General features: G+C 45.3%; 6 protein-coding genes across 11 annotated transcripts; 4 read left to right on the top strand and 2 right to left on the bottom strand.

The window, feature by feature from the left end:
- Positions 1-71: 71 nt before the first annotated feature.
- LOC104727146 (asparagine synthetase [glutamine-hydrolyzing] 2) lies at positions 72-3,566 on the bottom strand. The gene is given in 15 exon segments (XM_010446165.3): positions 72-238; positions 338-434; positions 437-581; positions 662-769; positions 851-937; positions 1,045-1,260; positions 1,350-1,571; positions 1,659-1,739; positions 1,833-1,991; positions 2,115-2,209; positions 2,328-2,423; positions 2,524-2,665; positions 2,802-2,897; positions 3,021-3,159; positions 3,412-3,566. Coding segments are annotated over 14 exon segments (1,749 nt in total). The 5' UTR covers positions 3,492-3,566; the 3' UTR covers positions 72-238; positions 338-351.
- Positions 3,567-3,780: 214 nt separating this feature from the next.
- LOC104727145 (UDP-N-acetylglucosamine transporter ROCK1-like) lies at positions 3,781-18,981 on the top strand. 6 transcript variants are annotated; one of them, XM_087475629.1, is made up of 7 exons: positions 3,781-4,498; positions 17,156-17,204; positions 17,300-17,526; positions 17,907-18,105; positions 18,196-18,339; positions 18,428-18,502; positions 18,595-18,981. In XM_087475629.1, exons 3-7 carry the CDS (start codon positions 17,321-17,323, stop codon positions 18,775-18,777), a joined length of 807 nt encoding a protein of 268 aa, XP_087331755.1. In that variant the 5' UTR covers positions 3,781-4,498; positions 17,156-17,204; positions 17,300-17,320; the 3' UTR covers positions 18,778-18,981. The 6 variants fall into 6 exon arrangements, with proteins under 6 accessions (XP_087331755.1, XP_087331752.1, XP_087331756.1 ...); XM_087475630.1 differs by lacking the exon at positions 3,781-4,498 and adding an exon at positions 16,384-16,541; XM_087475628.1 differs by lacking the exon at positions 3,781-4,498 and adding an exon at positions 16,443-17,040.
- Positions 5,774-10,330, top strand: LOC104699175 (uncharacterized). The gene has a single exon (XM_087473073.1). The coding sequence runs from the start codon at positions 5,774-5,776 to the stop codon at positions 10,328-10,330; it is 4,557 nt and encodes a 1,518-aa protein (XP_087329199.1).
- On the bottom strand, positions 6,079-12,424 carry LOC147935629 (uncharacterized). The gene is made up of 2 exons (XM_087476431.1): positions 10,929-12,424; positions 6,079-10,869 (listed from the first exon to the last, which is right to left on the bottom strand). The coding sequence occupies exon 1, from the start codon at positions 12,181-12,183 to the stop codon at positions 11,566-11,568; it is 618 nt and encodes a 205-aa protein (XP_087332557.1). The 5' UTR covers positions 12,184-12,424; the 3' UTR covers positions 6,079-10,869; positions 10,929-11,565.
- On the top strand, positions 10,481-10,882 carry LOC147935630 (uncharacterized). The gene has a single exon (XM_087473072.1). It carries the CDS (start codon positions 10,481-10,483, stop codon positions 10,880-10,882), a length of 402 nt encoding a protein of 133 aa, XP_087329198.1.
- LOC104727144 (UDP-N-acetylglucosamine transporter ROCK1) lies at positions 18,899-21,770 on the top strand. The gene is made up of 7 exons (XM_010446162.3): positions 18,899-19,290; positions 19,935-19,983; positions 20,087-20,313; positions 20,729-20,927; positions 21,014-21,157; positions 21,257-21,331; positions 21,417-21,770. Exons 1-7 carry the CDS (start codon positions 19,172-19,174, stop codon positions 21,585-21,587), a joined length of 984 nt encoding a protein of 327 aa, XP_010444464.1. The 5' UTR covers positions 18,899-19,171; the 3' UTR covers positions 21,588-21,770.
- Positions 21,771-21,825: the final 55 nt, after the last annotated feature.

The raw sequence follows: 21,825 nt of genomic DNA, 5'->3' as shown, positions 1-21,825 counted from the left end.
AACAAATCCCTCACGTAAGTAACAACAAGCCAAGCCAAATACAAGAAGAGTTGTAAAGTAAAGAAGACAAGTTTTGTAATGAAACAAGTTCGGATTCACGAAATTAAACGTTCAAAATCTTAAGTATCTAGCTTACAAGATTTGTCTAAAACAAACAAGAACGAGAAAATACGCAGAAACTTGGGCACAAATGCAGACGTCGTGTATCACACTTGCAGTAACTGGACATCCATGGAATCTGCAAAAAAATAGGAAGAGCTTTTTAGTGATTGATTTCTCTAGCGTCAAGGAGATGATACTATTATCACATAAACCATATCTCTCTGCAGAAACAAACCTTTGTTTCTTCTCTCAAACAACGCCTGTAATGTTCTCTTCTAATCCGTTCTTAGGAAGAGAATCTACTGAATCGGATCCAACCTTAGCAGCAGCATATTCTCCTCATAAGCTGCAACATGAACTCCAAGAGCCGCACGGCCTGAGGGATCAAGATTCTTTGACCAAGTTGCATCCCATTCTACAGCTTTCGCTGTACTGCAAGCAATACTTGGCCCTCCTGGTACAGTCGCCCTTGCAGCACTCTGATCAGGAAACAAAAACATTATCAGCATGGCAAGCAAGTTTGAATGATATATTTTGAATATTCATGGTATATTATGACCTTGGGGAAGAACTTTTCGAAGATGGTTCTGTAGTAATAAGCTTCTTTTGTCAGAGGTGTGTTATCCGGGAAGACAAAGCTTGCGTTCGATAACATAGTATCAGAGACCTATACCACGAAAATAGGCAACCTTATGTCAGTTTCTTCTAAAATTTATCGAAAAAATGATTTTAAAATGATATTTCTTACATGTTTGTTTGCATGATCTTTTAGACCATCAATCCAGCTATACCCAACTCCATCACTAAACTGCTCTTTCTGTCTATACAGAATATGCTGCATTCACCAGAATATGAGAAATTTTGTTAGAACATTATAAGTGTAACTACAGGGTATATATAAAAAGAAGGTGCACTAACGGCTGTAGTTATTTGTAAACAAACCTTTGGTAGATAAGGTCGTTGTTCATCATCAAAGGCATTGCGTAGCACCCACTTCTCGATCCTTCCAAGTTCAGGCTTGATCATCTTCCATTCTGGATTAATGCTCATTGCGACATTTAAAAATTCTTTATCTAGGAAAGGGACACGAGCTTCAACACCCCATGCAGAAGTTGATTTGTTAGCCCTCAAACAATCAAATTGGTGAAGAGCTTTGATCTGCGAGTAAGGCAATGCATAGACAACAATCAGTGATGGACAAAATCAAATCACCAAAATAAGTTATTGGTCTGATGAAAAGGAAATACCTTTCGGCATGTTTCCTCATGAAATTCTTTCTTGTTGGGTGCCTTATGGAAGTACAAGTATCCTCCGAGAATTTCATCAGAACCTTCCCCAGAAAGAACCATCTTTACACCTAAAGATTTAATTTTTCTGGACATAAGAAACATCGGAGTGCTAGCTCTTATTGTTGTCACGTCATAGGTCTCAATATGGTAAATGACTTCCTCGATTGCATCTATCCCATCCTGGAAATGATCAAGAGTAAGATATTAAGCTGTATTTTTAAAAGAAACAATGAATGATAATGAATCAGAGTCAAGGAATTTTTATACCTGAACTGTAAACTGAAACTCGTGGTGGCGTGTTCCAAGATAGTCAGCAACTTCCCTGCCAGCTTTAAGATCCGGCGATCCCTGAAAACAAAAAACGAAAATATATATAGTTAGAATCTTTAAGGGTACACAGCCTTTTAAGAAATTTGATAATAAGGTTGAATTAGTGATGACCTTCAAACCGATGCAAAACGTGTGCAATTGTGAACCCCATTGAGCAGCTTCCGATTGTTCCAAATGGCGTAATGCCACTGCAGCAACAAGAGACGAGTCCAATCCTCCAGATAGGAGAACTCCAAAAGGCACATCAGTCATAAGTCTCTTTATAACAGCCTGAATTTTTTTTTCAGATTACAGAATCACATTCATATTCCAAAAACTCTTCAGCAACCGCAAAACGTTGCAACAAGGCAGAACATTTTTAAGACCTTGACGAGAATAAATCTCCAAACATACCTTCTCGAAAGCATTGCGCAGAACTAAAGGATCATATGGGGTTGAAGGAACCTGTTCAGAGTACCACGGAGGATTGTACCACCTCCTAAGTCCTCCTACAAGAAAGCAATAAAGGCATTTCAGGAAACTTCTACATGGAAAAAATGCCTTGAGTTTATTACAAATGCAAACCCATTAGGATAGACTAAATGTGGAGTTTAATGGTATACAAACCTTGTTTACTTGAGTAAATGTGGCCAGGAGGGAAAGCCATAAACTGTTCACAATCATCACTAAGCGCTTTCATCTCAGAAGCAAACCAGACAGAACCTATAAAAGAAACATTAGAAAAGCAATTGATTAGACAAGATATAATAATAAGCTTAACCCTATTGATGTGAATTACGTGAGAAAATGTCAAGTCATATACCATCAAGACCCCATCCAATGTATAACGGGATTACACCAATGGCGTCCCTAGCAGCAATAAAACTTTTGTCGCGTGTATCAAGAAGGACAAACGCGAACATTCCATCCAACATGTCGATAATTTCCTCTCCATATTCTTCGTACTGCAAGACAGAACCAAATGCAACAATAGAGAGGGTCAGTTACATTTTCACTAACTGGCCATATGAAAAAAGATTAACCAGATAGATAGTAATCCAGAAGCAACAACTCAAATCTTTCCCAATTACACATACTTACAAGGTGTGCAATCACTTCACAGTCACTGCCAGTATGGAATTTATGAGACTTTAGTTTTTCACGCAAAACCTTGTGGTTGTATATCTCTCCATTGACCTGACACATCATGAGCACATTTGATTTACTATTCCGATGATACAATTGACAAAGGTCTAAACTTTGACATATGTTCACACATGAATAGTAAATTGACACTGTTTCAAAGACAAGAGAAAGTACCGTGACAACGATGGTCTTGTTTTCGTTATAGAGCGGTTGGTCTCCAGAAGTTGGGTCAATGATGGCTAAACGCTCATGAGCAAGATAACAGTCTTCATAACAATGGAGTCCACTCCAATCAGGACCTCTATGCCTCAACCTACACAAATAAAAGTAATCAATCCAAACAACCAATTCGGGTCTTCTCCACAAAGATCAAATCTTTTTGGCAGCCAAATCAAACAATGACTGATCAATCGATCATTAAACCAACACATTATATTCCCTCCTAAAAAAAAGTTAAAAACTTTATTCCAAATTCATTCATAAACGATTCTTCAGTAACAATGCGCAGCCTTTATAGACTACGAGAACAAGTTGATGGGGTAAGATTGAGAGAGAGAGAGGGTACCTGCGAGAGAGTTCGATGATACGAGAACGTTTAGCTTGAGTGTTGTCGATGCAACCAAGAACAGCGAGAATCCCACACATTGTGTTTAGTGTGGTGTGGTGGCAACGAGAAAACAAAGACAACAATGAACTGATTTATTAGAATTTATAGGGTGGCTTTCAATCACAGCCGTTGATTTTGACAATGTTATTAGATTTTTTTTAACCCTAATCCTTTTTTTGTTTAATTTGTTTTTGTTTGTTACTCGTTTTTTGTGATTGGGAGACATTCGTATCCAACTAAGACCAATGGTTCATTGTCACGTCACCAGGTCCATTGGTTTTTGTCAAGTACTTCTTAATGACGTTTGGCCTTTGGCGTTACGAAATCACGGGATTGAATGAATTATGCAAGAACGGCTCATTATTGATTTTTATGGGTTTGATCAATGTTTGAAATCGTATTTATCTTCATTAATCTGCCACATTGAAGCCATGTGAAGTGTGAAGTGTGAAGTAAAGGGAACGATCAAGTTATGTTCTGCTATGATCTTACACTTTTTAGTTTTTACCTTTCTAGTTTCTACAGTATGCTTTTTTACTTTATAACTAAAATCTTGTGGTTCTCTGTTGAGAAAACGACGTTACTACAATGTGAAAAAGCAGTCTTCAATTCAAAAGCACAATAGCAGCAAAAACCCATTCTCGAACCCAAAAAAAGCGAAGGCGAGCTTCTGTATTATTCTCTCGGTGGCCGGAGGAGATTCATGGCGACGGCTAACGGAGCAAAGACTCTGTCGAGTTTGGCAACGGCCAACGGAGGCCAGCCTCTTGTCTCCAAACGCTTCATCGGGTAATATATAATCTCTGGAACCAACCTGAACCTATTGTTGGATATGGGCTACGCCCAATATGCCACTCGGCCCAACGACATTCATTTGTTGCATTCTCGGCCCAGCGAGATTGGAAGCAAGTCATTAATTCTCGCAGAAGGGCAATCTCGGGAATTCGTGGAGGAAACCCTAAACTCTCCTAGGTCAACAGTCTCCTATAAAAGGAGAGGGCATTTATTGGGATTAGCATCCTGACCCGCGGACAATACCCCCAGAGTAATACTTTGCATCGAAAACTGCTATTATCTTTCGTATAACTCATCTTGTTTTCAGTTCGTCATTTTAAGCTTACTAGTTCGTCTGTGGACTAACAAGCTCTAATACGATTTGTTTAAGTGACGATCTCACGTTTTCCCCGATTAATAAAGAACTTGCTCGCTCTTTCCCACAAACTCTTTATTTGTTTAAGCTGTGTAATCCCCGGTACAAACAATTGGCGCCCACCGTGGGGTAAAAGTAAAGCGTTTTTTTTAACGACTCAAAACCGACGATCCTCACTTTCTCGAAATCTCGAAGGTCATGACGAACCCCAGCGAAAACTTCGACGAAGCAACGGAGCAACCAACGGGGCAGCGATGGGGGCGAACGAGAACGCGAACTGTTCCCCTGTCGAGTTCCCTGCCGAGCTCCCTGCCGAGCTCCCTGCCAAGCTCCCTGCCGAGCTCCTTGCCGAGCTCCCTGCCGAGTTCCCTGCCGAGCCCAGACGAGGGCCCACTGCCGAGCACAGTCTCTCCGCCGGCGCCTGACAAATCCTCCGAGCCTCCCGTAGCTGCGCACGCCGGAGCCGGACCTGTCGCAGACCAGCTGGTTACCAGCGCCGCTGCCCTCCTAACCGCCGCTCTCACCAACGCTACCGTTCCCCCCAGCGCCGCTTCTCCCTTACCTGTACAAAGAAACAGACTCGACGATATGATGCAGATCATTCTCGGTCGTCTTGATGGCCAGGAAACACGAACGAACGAACGGCTCGAGGCCATTGCAGCCGCACAAGAGGCCTCGCAGAACCAAATCAGCAGGCTCCAATGAAGGAGGGGCGAGCGCCGAAACGACAGCAGTCCCGCCGACGAGAACGAGAATCCTCCCCCAGCGCAACCTTCTGTGGAGGACTGATACGACGGCCACAGACGCCTCCCGACGTCCATTATCGTAGGATCTGTTGATCGCCGCGGTCGAGAGGAGCCAAATGAGGAGCTGCGAGACGGCCATGACCAAAGGAGCGGTAGCCCGCCGACTCCGACATTGCCGATCCAACAACAGCCCGAAGCCGACTTCAAGGATGAAACCATACGACGCCTAGAGGCGGTGGTCCACGAACTCTCTTCCAGAGTCCATCGAGCCACGAGCTCTGCTCCCAACCTCGATCGAGTGCTCGAAGAAGTCCAACGCTCACCGTTCACGGTGCGAATCTCCCGCATTCAAGTCCGCTACGTAAACAAGTTCAAGTTCACCCCGTACAATGGATTAGACGATCCGAAACCATTTTTGACGTCAATGAGTTTTGCAATCAGCCGAGCTCACTTCAGTGACGAAGAGTACGAGGCTGGCTGCTGCCAGCTGTTCGTTGAGAATTTAGCCCATGAGGCTCTAGGGTGGTTCTCCCGGCTCCCGCCGAACTCGATAGGGAGCTATCACGAGCTCACCACCGCCTTTCTCCAACACCACTCTACATTTATGATTCGGGGCGCGTGGAACGCCGATCTCTGGAACATGTTCCAGCGAAACGACGAATCTCTCCGAGATTTCATGGAGAGGTTTAAAAGAATCGTGTCAAAGCTCTCGATTGCCGACGACACAGAAATATCGGCTCTCCGAAATGCTCTCGCTCACGGCTCCCGATTTAGGGAAGACATCATAATACACGAGCCCCTGACCCTGGATGACGCACTACACCGCGCTAACAGATACATAGAGTTAGACGAAGAGAAGGCATCGAGGACAAACCGTCCAGAACCCCCGGCCCCTAAATCGTCCAAAGGAAAAGAGAAGGCACAAGACGAGCATCACGAGCCTCGACAACACTTCGACAAAGAATACGCCGACAAGTTGGACAAAGGAAAGAAAGTCCAAACGTTTGCAGTTAGTAATCAAGATCCCAAGGCATCTTCATCAAGGCCCTGGAATAACAAGTGGGTCCGAGACCCATCAGGAAAGGGTGGCAACAAATATTGCGAATACCACAAGCGAGCAGGACACTCAACAGAAGAGTGTCGCACCCTCCAACAAATATTGCTCGACAAATTTAAAGAAGGCCATATTGACGTCGATCTCGAGCGACGACAAATAGCCGCTCACAGGGATAACCATTTCTTCAATCCTGAGAACGAAAACCCGAGCAAGCAATATAACGCCGCTCCCGCACCACAACCGAGACCTGAAATTCTACCTCCGCCCCCACCAACCCATAAAAGGAATCCCGAGCGAACTGAGGATGCCAACGCTCCGGCTCCACGCCGAAGAATAAACATGATCATGGGTGGTCTGGCAACTTGCCGCGACTCGGTCCGTTCTATCAAAGCTTATCGACGGGGACTAGAGGCCAAGCGAGGATGGTTAGCTCAAAGCACGCCACCTACTACGAACTCCGACCCAATCGTGTTCACAGAAGCCGACGCATCAGGTCTCACTGGACCTCATAACGACCCACTGGTGGTCGAAATGGAGATCGGCGAGAGCATGGTCACCAAAATCTTGATCGACACAGGAAGTTCGGTAAACGTCATTTTCAAAGACGTGCTCATTCAAATGGAAATAGACTTGCGGACCACCGAACACGATGTTCAACCCCTCACCGGATTCGACGGCGACACAGTAATGACGGAAGGTACGATCATGCTGCCGGTCTATGTGGGTGGGACGATGCATTGTATCAACTTTGCTATCGTCGATAAGCCGATCGTATACAACGTCATCCTCGGCACTCCTTGGTTGCATATGATGAAGGTCGTGGCGTCAACTTACCACCAGTGCGTAAAGTTCCCAACTCCTAGAGGAATATTTATACTACAAGGGGACCCGCTGGTAGCACGAACCTGCTTCATCATCGAGCGTCAACAACGACACGCCCGGACGTTCACCGTTTCGAACTCAGCCGAGCGCCCAGACGGTCGCGTTCGCCCTAACTCCGAATCAATCGTCCAAGTAAACATTGACTCTTCCGACACAACTCGATGCGTGGGAATCGGAGCCGACCTACCACAACCAATCAAAGACGAGCTCGTAAAGTTCCTGTGCCAGAACGCAGCGACCTTTGCATGGAGCATGAACAGTATGACCGACATCAACCCAAATGTAACATGCCACGAGCTCAATGTGGACTCGACGTTCAAACCGATCAAACAAAGGCGTCGAAAGCTCGGACCGGAGCGTACCGCCGCCGTTAACGAGGAGGTCAAGAAATTACCCGAGGCTGGATCCATCCGTGAGGTTAAGTATCCTGACTGGCTGAGCAATCTTGTAGTGGTTAAGAAAAAGAACGGCAAGTGGCGAGTGTGTGTCGATTTTACCGATCTCAACAAGGCATGTCCAAAGGATAGCTTTCCCCTGCCACGCATCGACCAACTAGTCGAGGCAACCGCGGGGAACGAGCTCTTGTCATTCATGGATGCGTACTCCGGATACAACCAAATTATGATGCACAAGAATGATCAGGAGAAAACGGCCTTCATCACCGATCAAGGAACTTATTGTTACAAGGTTATGCCATTTGGCCTCAAGAACGCTGGTGCAACCTATCAGCGCCTCGTCAACCGCATGTTTGCCGAGCAGCTCGGACGAACCATGGAAGTTTACATCGATGATATGCTGGTCAAGTCAACCCAGGCCGTTGATCACGTCTTGCATCTCGCTCAGTGTTTTGAAGTGCTAAACCGATACAATATGAAGCTGAACCCAGCCAAGTGTTCGTTCGGCGTGACTTCTGGAGAATTCTTAGGATACCTCGTCACGAAGAGAGGTATCGAAGCTAACCCGAAACAAATTTCTGCGCTCACCAACCTTCCATCTCCACGCAACACCCGAGAAGTTCAGCGCCTCACCGGGCGGATCGCTGCCCTGAACAGATTTATTTCACGCTCTACCGATAAGTGTCTACCTTTCTACCAGTTGCTTCGTAGCAACAAAAAGTTCGAATGGGATGAGAAGTGCGAGTCTGCTTTCCAAGAACTCAAGCACTACCTAGCTACTCCCCCTGTCCTAGCAAAGCCTGATCAGGGCGAAACTCTATATCTGTACATCGCTGTCTCCGGTTCGGCGGTCAGTGGCGTACTAATCAAGGAGGACAGAGGAGAACAACACCCAATCTTCTATGTGAGCAAAAGCTTAGACGGAGCCGAGCTCCGATATCCCACGTTGGAAAAACTCGCTTACGCTGTGGTAATTTCGGCTAGGAAGCTTCGGCCGTATTTTCATTCCCACACTGTTGAAGTCTTAACCAACCAACCCCTGCGAACCATCCTCCACAGCCCCAGTCAATCGGGCCGTCTGGCGAAGTGGGCAGTGGAACTCAGCGAGTACGACATCGAATATAAAAACCGCACTTGTGCAAAATCTCAGGTGCTCGCTGATTTCTTGATCGAACTTCCCCCCGAGCTAGAGTTCGGCTGTCCGCGAGAGGAGAAGTGGACACTGCACGTGGATGGCGCATCCTCTCGCCACGGCTCCGGGATCGGCATTCACCTCGTTTCACCAACGGGTGAAGTACTCGAACAATCGTTCCGACTCGCCTTTCCCGCCTCGAACAACGAGGCCGAGTACGAAGCCCTAATCGCCGGAATGCGATTGGCAAGTGGGATAGGGGTGAAAAAGATACAAGTCTTCTGTGACTCACAGCTGGTAACTCACCAGTTTAGTGGCGATTACGAGGCGAAGAACGACCGCATGGATGCCTACCTCCGAGTTGTCCAAGATATGTCCAACAATTTTGAGACATTCGAGCTGAACAAAATTCCCCGAAGTGACAACGCACCGGCCGATGCTCTGGCCGTCCTCGCATCCACCTCCGACCCCGACTTACGCCGAGTAATCCCTGTCGAGAGCATCAATCGACCAAGCATCAATCTCCTCGCGCACGCCGAGCCCAACATCCAAGATAAGAAAAAGAAACAACAGCTCATCGAACACAAGGCTTTCAGCGATCAAGTCTCGAAAAAGCAAAGAACAGAGGACAGCGACCCCATATTCACGCTATTCGTCATCGAACCACCGGCAAATGTGCCACCTGTGGAGTGCTCGGCCGAGCAGGGATCCGCAACCAGCACAGAAGGACGAACCTCGTCGTCTCGGGAACAATCGTCACCATCTCACGAACGAGCGTCATCATCACACGCCCAACCCAATCCTGAACTTCACGAGCGACCACACGATTGGCAAGAAGAAATCCGTTGTTTTATCGCAGACGGTATCGTCCCTTCAGACAAGTGGGAGGCCCGGCGCCTCCGAACTCGCTGCGCGCATTACACACTTCTCGATGGCAACATCTTCCGTTGGACAGCATCTGGTACACTTTTGACTTGCGTCGGTCCCGAACAAATCAACGATGTAATGAGAGAGGTTCATGAAGGTTCCGGTGGTAATCACTCAGGAGGTCGCGCGCTCGCACAACGCATACGCAATAATGGTCACTATTGGCCGACCATGAACGACGACTGCGATAAGTTCGTCGCTAGATGCGAGAAATGCCAGCACCACGCTCCGATCATCCACGCGCCAACCGAACTGTTGAGAACGACCTCTCCACCATATCCTTTCATGCGATGGGCAATGGACATCGTTGGACCTCTCCCTGCGTCCCGCCAAAAGAAATACATTCTCATTATGACGGATTATTTCACCAAATGGGTTGAAGGCAAAGCCTACGCAAAAATCGGAACAAACGAAGTCCAAAAATTTGTGTGGAAGAACATCATTTGCAGGCACGGAATTCCGTATGAGATCTTCACCGACAACGGCGCGCAATTCACTTCGCTCCAATTCGAAGGTTTTTGCGCAAAGTTGAGAATCCGTTTGAGCAAGTCAACCCCCCGCTACCCGCAAGGCAACGGACAGGCCTAAGCGACCAATAAGACCATCATTGACGGACTAAAGAAACGACTCGAAGACAAGAAAGGTCTCTGGGCCGACGAACTAGATGGCGTTCTATGGTCGCACCGAACTTCCCCGCGCCGATCAACAGGAAAGACACCGTTCTCCCTTGCGCATGGAATGGAAGCCCTCGCACCGGAGGAAATCGGCGTACCTACCTTACGACGCTCAATGCTCGTGCACGACCCTACTCTCAATGCTAAGATGATGCTCGATACCCTCGATACCCTCGAAGAAGAACGCGACAAGGCTCTTCTTCGAATCCAGAACTATCAACAGCAAGCCGCTAAATATTACAACAAGAAGGTGAAGCCACGCCACTTCGACGAAGGCGACCTCGTCCTCCGCAAAGTCTTCGAAAACACGGCCGAACTCAACGCAGGAAAAATGGGCGCTCATTGGGAAGGCCCTTACCTGATTTCCAAGGTCGTCACTCCCGGCGTCTACCAGCTGCTCGCCATGGACGGCACACCAATCCCTCGCTCATGGAATTCCGGCAACCTTAAACGCTATTACCATTAGAACTCGCTTACAAAAAAAAAAAAAAAAAAAAAAAAAAAAAAAGAACGCTCGTACTACCGAGCTCTCCCTTTGTAATACGAACTACGAATGGCTTGATCCCTTTTCTAAGGGTACGTAGGCAGCCCGTCACACGGCACAGCTATACCAAAAAATTAAAAACAAAAGTTTCAACCTATCAAAACACACGAGCTCTCTCGAACGAGTCCGTCTCCGCGAGATGTCCAGCTCTTACATCGACCCTCTGGCCAAGGGAACGATTTAAAACGCGTTCCTCATGGATGCAGCAGTGAAATAATCTGCATAAATAAGCCGACCCAGAACGCATTCAGCTAGCAGGCGGTTAAGTTTGTATAAGCCAAGTTCTTACTTGCACTCTCTTGCCGACCTCGTGGCACACACAGGGTAAGCCGGACACCAGAGCCGCACCTAAAAGGTACGACGAGCTCATCTCAACTACCACCCTAAACATTTGGTATTCGAAACACGTAACAGGATAAGCCAGGAGACGTCTTGCACCGTAAAATACAACTCGATACCAAAGATAGGAAGTACACAAAAACATTTTCATTCCATAAACATCCTTATTCCGGAAAAACACAAAAGACAAGGCAACGAAAGCCAAACACGAAAAGCCACATTCGGCACACAAAACTAACAAAACGAACAAGTCTCAAAATACAAACTTAGTCTTCAAATCCCAGATCGGCATCGGAGGGTTTATCAAACTCGAGCTCGCAAATTTTCACATGCCAGACCTGGCACTCCCTCTGCAGACTTTCCAGCGTGTCCATCGGAACAATCGCACCCCTAGCAGCCATCTCCTCGAGATACGAGCGAATCCCCTCAGCACGGTTGCTTTCAACAAAGAAATGGTCCGTGCATTCTAACTGGATAACATAACGACGCAATATATCGACCCGAGTCCGGCATGCATCGAGCTCGGGCCGACCTTCAAAGGGCCTGCTCCCAATAGGATCGAGATCGCCCGGTTCAAGGACGGGAATCTCCACCTCAGCCATTGACTCCTCACGACGAGAGCGCTCCTCCAACAAACGATCCCACCTCCATTTCGGGACCAAAAATCCCTCATCGATCATAGTTTCAAGATATCCGATAACTCCGTCAACACGATGAAACCAGAAATGACGCTCGAACTTTCGACGCGTAGCGAGAATGTAAGCTCTCAACCTCTGGATCCGAGCACGATAAAACTCCATCTCGGAACGAACTACGTCGTCGGACCTCACGGAGAGCCGCTCTCGCGCCCTCCTCAGCCACGCCGACCTCGTTGTCACAGGCATACTACTGATCTCAACCACCCTTCAAAAGGAGAGATTTATCTTTAAAACAAGAAAGGAGGATGATGAGAAATGGGCAACTTGAACGCCAATTTATAGAACAAAGAGTGCAATTTTCGAGGCAAAGCAATCAATACTGCAATTCTCGAAAAACACATCCATAGAACGACGGACACATATCATAAAACCAGCAGACAACACATAAAGCAAGTCCAATCATAATGCAAAGGTTCAAAAAGAAAAATACATCGCCTAAACGGCCCGACATCCGTTACAAACGGGAATAGGTTCTAATAAAACAACAAGATAAAAGCGAGTCACTGCTCGGCAGCAACCTGAGCGTCCGATCCCGCAGGTGCCCCTGCCATGACGACCTCCTCTCCTGCAATCACGGGAACCTCAGCCGCCTGAAGGTTCGTAGGAACGATCGCAGTCTCTGGGAGAGCTTCGAGGTCGCTGTCCAGAACGTCGGCGATATCAAAACCAAGAACCTTGTCCTCCCACATCTTCGCATCAGCCTCCAAGCCGAGCAAAGTCTTCGACGGAACGATCGTACCACTCTTCGCCAACTCCTGAAGACAATCATAGGTGCCGCTCACTTGGCTCAAGGTCAGAAGAGACTCCTGCGCCGCTCAATTATCAAGAATATGCTTCCTCATCCTCTCAATACGAGACCTGTAGCCAGCAACCTCGACATCGATGCCATGCCGCTCCACTTGCAGCTGCTGCAACTGCGCCTTCTGAAACGCGTGATCAACCTCGAACTGCTCGAGACGAGAGCGGGAAGCGTCAAGAGAAGCCTTGAGATCGGCTACTTGTTTCCTGAAACCGGGATTTTGCTTCGTGAGAACAGCAGAAACCCCTCGCTCTTTATCAAGATCCTGACGAAGCTCCTCAGTCGATCTCCTCGATGGTTCAGAAGTACAAGAATCAGCAAGTTGCTTCTCCAGCTCGGCAATGCGACGCTCATACGAGACGACCATGCGGTTCACGCCACCACCATCTTGAAATGCAAGGAATAAAGAGTTAAGATAATAATTGAGAAAACTCATTCAAGAACATAAAGACAGATGCCAACCTGGAAGTGTTTCCGAGCCCACGACCGATACAGCTCGGGATCATAGAGAGAACCCACAGAGGGGAGCGGGTCGAAGGAGCCGCGAACCTTCCTAGCAAGCTCACCACAAGCAGCAGCGTTGTTGATGAACAACTCATCCTTCGTCTTGTAGGAAAAGGAGAACGAATCATCAATCTCAGTGGTGTCGCGCGGAATACCATCCCTCCTAGATCTCTTGGACGATTCGGGCTCGGGAACAACCACCTCACTATGAGAAGCCCTCTTCCTCGATGGAGTAGGACGCCCAGAATCAGCGACAACGATTGCTAGAGCATCAGAAGCCTCGCCACGTGACTTCTGCCCACGCGAAGCGACAGCAGGAACTTTGGCAGCCCTTTTGTCGGCACGGGTGGCGCCAACCTCCGCCGACCTCAGATCTCCTGCAACTCGCGGATCGGCACCTCCACTGGATGACGGGACAATGACTTCAGTGTGGGCAGCACGCGAAGAAGACCCAGCGTCAACGGCCTTCTTGAACTGATCGGCGTATCGAGGAAGACGAGTGTTAACTTTTCCCATCCCTAAGCGCGGTAGACCTAAAAAGGAAAACAAAAGTGTGACAATCCAATAACCACTAAGGAAAGCAACAATTGACACAACCAAATGAGGAGGAAACTCACGAGATCTCTGGGTAATCGAAGGCCAATGAAGCGCCACTAGTGTTCGGATCTGTCTAAGATTATCGAAAAATCCTGGAGGATGAGCGCGCAAACGGACGACAGGCTCTGCAAACACCAACAAAAACAAGGAAAGGATCAGAAGCCAGTCAAATGACAATCAAACAAGTACGAATGAGAAACTATGAAGCTACCGGGAAACATATTCCACTCAGTAGCACAAAACACATCGAGATCGTCAAACGAAATCTCGTCCCGCTTGACAAAGAAAAAATAACGTTGCCAACGGCGAATCTTTTCCTCAGCCCCGACGATTATCTGATGACCCGATCTAGCGCTGGTGTAGAAGTATCCCGGACTACCTCTAACTTTCGTGAACTTGGTGGCCTCTTCCAGAAAATGCACGTCAACCTCTACACCACAGTTGGTGCCAAGTATCGCCAAACCAACCGCATTACGGATACCTCCCACAGAAAGCTGAGAAATGGCAATCCTACGCCTCGCACAATAACGTATCAAAAATTCTGACAAAGGGAACCAAAGACCGCATTCAGTGAAGTAATGCTCAAAAAGCGCGATGAAACCTGTCGGAGGCGTCCAAGGACGTTCGTGAGACTCAGGAACCCGGAAAACCAGTCCCTCGGGCATCGTACACCACCGCGCCATCTCGGCGATACTATCCGATGTGCACAACGAAGGACCGTGGTCGGCCGGACCAGCTGAAAGATTAGCGCCAATCGACACAGCACTAAGACCCAGAACAGCCGAACGTGGGCCAATATCGTCGGCCAGGACAACATCCATAGGACTCCCACCAGAACCACTGTCGCTATCTTCACTGAACTCGAGAATATCAGCGAAATTGTAGTCGTTGGCCAAGCTATCAAGATCTCCGCACTCTGCTCCAATGTCGACGCCAAAGTCATCGAAAACGTCTTTATAAACCCCGTATTCTTTGGAAAAAGCGCGTTGGATTCCCTCCAGGGTCTTACCACGCGCATGCGTTGGAACCCGGAAGGTCGTCGTAGGACGACCATCTTTTCTGCAAGACATGCCAACCTCACGACCTCCTACCATGAGATCCGGATCACCATCATCGGAGTCGGTATCGTTTTCTCGACAAACATTACCAAAACCATCTAGCCGACCTCCGGGGGCCCTTATGCCGACCTCGGCACCACCTAAACGAAACATTTTTTGTCGACCGCCGAATCCCGGATCGGCAGATCGATCTCCACCCACCAAATCTATGTTTGTGCCGATCTCACTCACATTTCTCCGCCGATCTCCCCTCTCGATTTCGTCTTCTTGCCGACCTCCCTCACTCGAACCGGAGCCGACCTCGATACGACTAGAACCAACATTGCCGGTCTCACCATCGGCATCTCTACGCAAACTTCTTGATGCCAACCGAGACCGGCCGACCCCATTGGAGCGAGCTCCGACAACATCGCCGTCCCGAAGACCGATGTGCCGAGCTTCATTGCCGAGCTCGCAATCACAGCCGACCTCGATCGGGCGAGCTCCGACCACATCGCCGTCCCGAAGACCGATGTGCCGAGCTTCATTGCCGAGCTCGCAATCACAGCCGACCTCGATCGGGCGAGCTCCGACCACACTGCCAACCTCAAGACCGATGTGCCGAGCTCCATTGCCAAGCTCGAAATCGCGGCCGACTTCGATCGGGCAAGCCCCGACCATATCGCCGATCGGGAGATTAAAGCGCCGATCTCCAGGACCGATCTCCCGATCTCCCGATTGATGCGCTGATCTCCACTGCCGAGCTGCCGAGCGCCCGATCTCCCGATCTCCCGATTCGCCACTTCCGCCGACCACACTAGCGATTCCTTCTCGCTCTCTATCTCTCGAGATCGCCCGACCGATTGGAACAGTCACGCCGACCTCCAACAGGTGGATCTTGCCGATCGACAACCTTGGCCGATCTCATACGAACTCGAGCGGCGGCTAGGGTTATTGATGGGCGTCCACACAACAAAAAGGAAGGAGAGGAAAGAAGAAGAGAGAGAAAGCACAAATACTAAAGTAAAGAAAGAGAGAGAAAGTTACCTTCTTATGGAGTGGAGGAAGTGAAGAAAAAGGAGAAGAGAGTGGATACATAAATAAGTAAATAAAACGGAAATTTTACTGCCATAATCCGTCACCTCGATCCGCGACACGCCCCGTTTCCGGAAATCCATCGAATACCGCGCTCAAAGGAAGGACCGTCGGATATTCACGGTGTCTCTCGAAAGACGAGCCTGGCATTTACAAAAAAAGCTACTACAACAATTTCTTCCCTAAAGGCAAACCGAGACAATCTGTGCCGAGCAGGCATATTACGAACGATTTAAGTATGCCCGCCGATCGCAGAAAGACCGCCACTCTCCGGACTAAGGGGGGGACTATTGTTGGATATGGGCTACGCCCAATATACCACTCGGCCCAACGACATTCATTTGTTGCATTCTCGGCCCAGCGAGATTGGAAGCAAGTCATTAATTCTCGCAGAAGGGCAATCTCGGGAATTCGTGGAGGAAACCCTAAACTCTCCTAGGTCAACAGTCTCCTATAAAAGGAGAGGGCATTTATTGGGATTAGCATCATGACCCGCGGACAATACCCCCAGAGTAATACTTTGCATCGAAAACTGCTATTATCTTTCGTATAACTCATCTTGTTTTCAGTTCGTCATTTTAAGCTTACTAGTTCGTCTGTGGACTAACAAACTCTAATACGATTTGTTTAAGTGACGATCTCACGTTTTCCCCGATTAATAAAGAACTTGCTCGCTCTTTCCCACAAACTCTTTATTTGTTTAAGCTGTGTAATCCCCGGTACAAACACCTATGCTTCTCAAAACCGCTTATGTTGGTAGTTGTTAGATAGATAGTTCTGATTTCGTCTGCTTTTATCGATTTGAGTCTGCGAAATTGTGGTTCAGAATAGTGAATGAAACTTACAATTCGAAGTTATATGCTACGATTTTGATGTATTACTGTTGTTACTGTGAGAAAAAGACTATGATGACTGTTAAAACTAAGCTATCTTAAGCGTTCGAGATGAACTTGAATCCACTCGTTTGCTACAATGGTGCCTTGGAGTAGCTAATCATCTTAGTTTTTCAGGGTACTATGTTGTTTCGTGTAATCTGAGTATATGATCTTCTCTTTAATGGTTGTTTGGTCACACTTCATTATTTACTTGGTATGATATATCAGGCTCATCATTATTGTTTTTACAGGAAGAACGTTATTGTAACTTCATTTGTTTTGGTATGCGAGATTTTTAAGGTACCGGGTTGATCTACTTTTGAAATTTTTTTGCATTCCTTTAATACTGTTATCTGAAAATTCACATGCTTCCATTGTATCTTCTTTATTTTCAGGTCGTATTTGCTCTGATTCTCATGGCAAGAGATGGTAGTTTGAAGGGTTTATCAAAAGAGTGGACTTTGATGGGGTCCTTGACTGCATCAGGACTCCCTGCAGCCATTTATGCAGTGCAGAACACTTTGTTGCAGATCTCATACAGGAATCTTGATTCCTTGACTTTTTCAATTCTGAATCAGACGAAAATCTTTTTCACAGCATTGTTTACATTCATAGTACTAAGGTAACCTTCTTTCCCCTCTTCTTATGGTATTAAGCTAGTGCCTATATCACATTTATGTTTAGAGATTTGTTATGTGATTCCCTGAATAAAGATTTTTTTTGGCTGCTTCTGTGTTCCAAAGCTTCTGTGAAACTGCTCCATGACAGTAGGATGAGATTGTTTTATTAAAGATAAGGCAACTGTTTGATCTGACTGGGTTTGTCTTTTCTTGTTTCCTTATTTTCAAAAGATATTGTTTGCTTGTTTTATTCTGATATCTTTAGTGGGGTTTAAGGAGTTAGTGATGAATTCATAGTAACTCGATCATATTCAGACAAGGCCCAGTTTATGTTTGAATAGTCAAAAGTGTTTAACTCATCATCTCCAATGACATATTGTAGGCAGAAGCAATCAATTCAACAAGTAGGAGCTTTGTGTTTATTGATTATGGCAGCAGTCCTATTAAGTGTTGGTGAAGGCTCTAACAAAGGTCCAAGTGCCAGTAATTCAGATCAAGTGGTATTTTATGGGATTATCCCGGCCTTGGTAGCCTCATTGCTCTCTGGTTTAGCCTCATCTCTATGTCAATGGGCTTCTCAGGTCAACTCAGAGTTTAAAATGTCACATTCCAAACAGAAAAAATATCTGTTGTTCGATTTCATACATAGCCTTACTGTCTCGCTGTTACAGGTCAAGAACCGTTCATCATACTTATTGACGGTTGAGATGTCAATTGTTGGAAGCCTCTGCTTGTTAGTGAGTCTCCTTAAATTTCCAGATGGTGAAGCGATTAAAAGATATGGCTTCTTTCATGGCTGGACTGTTTTAACACTGGTAACTACTGATCTCTTTTATTCCCCATTGAACGATTCTGTTGATATAGAAAAGCTTTTAATTAAGCACTGTGACTGTTCTAACAAAGGTCCCAGTAATAAGCGATGCTCTTGGTGGAATTCTTGTTGGCCTAGTTACATCACATGCCGGTGGTGTAAGAAAGGTAAAAAACATCTAAAAAATACCTCCCAATCAGTTTTTACATAATCAAAAGCTAAAAAATATAATGTGTTTATTGTGTTTATGTGTTTGCAGGGATTTGTGATTGTGTTGGCATTACTAGTGTCGGCGCTACTTCAGTATGTGTTTGAAGGAAAACCGCCGTCATTGTATTGCCTGGTGGCTCTTCCTATTGTGATGACAAGTATCTCATTATACCAGAAATATCCATACACAATAAGAAGAAGAAGAAGGTCTAAAGATCCATTCACAGATTAGCTGCCAAATTCAACAATGGGATATATATATCTTTACATGCGGTAATTAAATTATTAACTAGAGATGATAGTTGTGATAACTAATGTAACATTGGAAGATGTTAATACATAGAATGAGTTCAATTGTGACCATGTAATTGTCAATACTTAAACAAATTTTAAAGAATCAAAAGGGAATGTCATATTTGTAATTCCTCTTTCAAAATTTGAGTTTTTTTTTTTTAATTATGTTTTAGAATTGTCAAACTAATACGACGTCGTTCTAGTGTTTTTTTTTTTTTTTTTTTTTGAGAAACGACGTACAATGTAGAAAAAGCGAAAAAGCACAAAAAGCAAAACCCATTCTCGAACCCAAAAAGGCGAAGGCGATCGATCTTGGTGGCCGGAGGAGAATCATGGCGACGGCTAAAGGAGCAAAGAGTGCGTCGAGTATGGGCCCTATGGTTTTGTTTTATTCCATTCTGCTTACGCTTCAGTACGGAAGCCAGCCTCTGATCTCCAAACGCTGTATCGGGTAATGATCTCTCTGTAACCAACCTGAACCTATGCTTCTCTAAATCGCTCGCTCGCTCATGTTGGTGGTTGATACTCGTGTTCCTACTTTGTGATTTCGTGCGTTTATTTCGGAATATGCGAGATTTAGTTTTTTTTTTTGGGTTTAATTAACTGTTGTTATGCAAAGATGTAGTTCTGATTTCGTCTGCTTTTGTTGATTCAATCTGCGAATTGTGGTTCATGATAGTGAAAGAAACTTAACAATTCGAAGTTATATGCTACAATTATGATGTATTCCTGTTGTTACGGTGAGAATATGACTGTTAAACGAGATGAATTTGAATAAACTCGTTTGCTACATTGGTGTCTTGAAGTAGTGTTATTCATCATAGTTTTTCAGGATACTATGTAATGCTTCGTGTAATCAAGAGTATTTTGATATTTTGAGTTACTTTTGCTGATTTCGTCATCTATGCTCGAATTATGAAGCTAACCTAACAGCAATGTGCTATGGATAGTTATAACCTAGTTGGATTGGTCACTAGACCATTTGTTTGTTTCTTCTTATACTGTTTATAATGGATTGATTTTCACTGTAATGGTTTAGTCACACAGCATTATTTACTTGGTACGGTATCATATTAATCATTATTGTTTTTACAGGAAGGAAGTTATTGTAACTTCATCTGTTCTGACGTGCGAGATTGTTAAGGTACCTGATCGATTGTCTTCTTTGTACTTTTTAAAGTTTTGCTTTTATGTAATACTGTTTTCTGAAAATTCACATGCTTCCGTTGTATGTCCTTTCTTTTCAGGTCGTATGTGCTCTGATTCTCATGGCAAGAGATGGTACTTTGAAGGGATTATCAAAAGAGTGGACGTTGATGGGATCTTTGACTGCATCAGGACTTCCTGCAGCCATTTATGCCTTGCAGAACAGTTTGTTGCAGATCTCATACAGGAGTCTTGATTCCTTGACTTTTTCAATTCTAAATCAGACGAAAATCTTTTTCACAGCATTCTTTACATTCATAATCCTAAGGTAACCTTCTTTTCCCTCTTCTTATGGTCTTGATTTTGTGATCGAACTTGGAGCTTTGTATTAAGCTAGTGCCTATATCACATCTATGTTAGAGATTTTGTTATGTGATTGCCTGAATAAAGTTTTCTTTGGTTGCTTCTGTGAAGCTCCTCCATGATAGTAGATATCTTATTCAAATGGTTTTATTAGTTAAGGCAACTGTCTGATCTGATCGGATTTGTCTTTCTTGTTTCCTTATTTTCAAAAGATGATAAAACGCTTCTCAAGAGGTTTGCTTGTTTTATTCTGATAGCTTTAGTGGGGTTTAAGGAGATAGTGATGAATTCATAGGAGCTCGATCATATTCAGACATGGTACTGTTTATGTTTGAAAGGTCAAAAGTGTTTAACTCATCATCTCCAATGAAATATTGTAGGCAGAAGCAATCAATTCAACAGTTAGGAGCTTTGTGTTTATTGATCATGGCAGCAGTCCTACTAAGTGTTGGTGAAGGCTCTAACAAAGATTCAAGTGCCAGTAATTCAGATCAAGTGGTTTTTTATGGGATTATCCCGGTCTTGGTAGCCTCAGTGCTCTCGGGTTTAGCCTCATCTCTATGTCAGTGGGCTTCTCAGGTAATTCAGAGTTTAAATATGTCACATTCCAATAGAAAATTATGTAGTTCAATTTTATACATAGCCTTACTGTCTCACTGTTACAGGTCAAGAAGCATTCATCATACTTAATGACGGTTGAAATGTCAATTGTTGGAAGCCTCTGCTTGTTAGTAAGTACCCTTAAATCTCCAGATGGTGAAGCGATTAAAAGATATGGCTTCTTTCATGGTTGGACTGCTTTAACACTGGTAACTACTGATCTCTTCTTTCCCCATTAAACGCTTCTTTAGATAGATAGAAAAACTGTAAGTTTGGATTGTTTGTAAGCACTGTGATTGTTCTCACAGGTCCCAGTAATAAGCAATGCCCTTGGTGGAATTCTTGTTGGCCTAGTCACATCACATGCCGGTGGTGTAAGAAAGGTAATACAAAACAAAAAAAAAACACCTCCCAATCAGTTTTTACACAAACAAAAGCTGAAATATATAATGTCTATATGTGTTGCAGGGGTTTGTGATTGTGTCGGCATTACTAGTGACAGCGCTACTCCAGTTTGCATTCGAAGGAAAACCTCCGACATCGTATTGCCTGGTGGCTCTTCCTCTTGTGATGAGCAGTATATCACTGTACCAGAAATATCCATACCTTGACAAGAAGAAGAAGAAGAAGAAAGTCTAAGAAGCCTTGTCCATTTATAACAGAGTAGCTACCAGTATTAGTAACTAGATGATAGAGTGATTCTTGGTCCACGCAAAAAGGCTTTGTATTACTTAAAACATTGGAAGATGTTAATACATGGAATGAGTCCAGTTGTAAGGCCGATACCTTAAAAGTACTAGATATGAGTATTTAACCCACAAACCCTTAGCATAAATGCAATCCTTTATCCAATCCCCACTACACCAAAATTCAAATT

Source organism: Camelina sativa, chromosome 11 (assembly GCF_030686135.1).
Source record: "Camelina sativa cultivar CO46 ecotype springtype chromosome 11, ASM3068613v1".
NCBI lineage: Eukaryota > Viridiplantae > Streptophyta > Magnoliopsida > Brassicales > Brassicaceae > Camelina > Camelina sativa.
The sequence above is the reverse complement of the archived record's forward strand: the minus strand, read 5'-3'. Positions and strand labels throughout refer to the sequence as shown.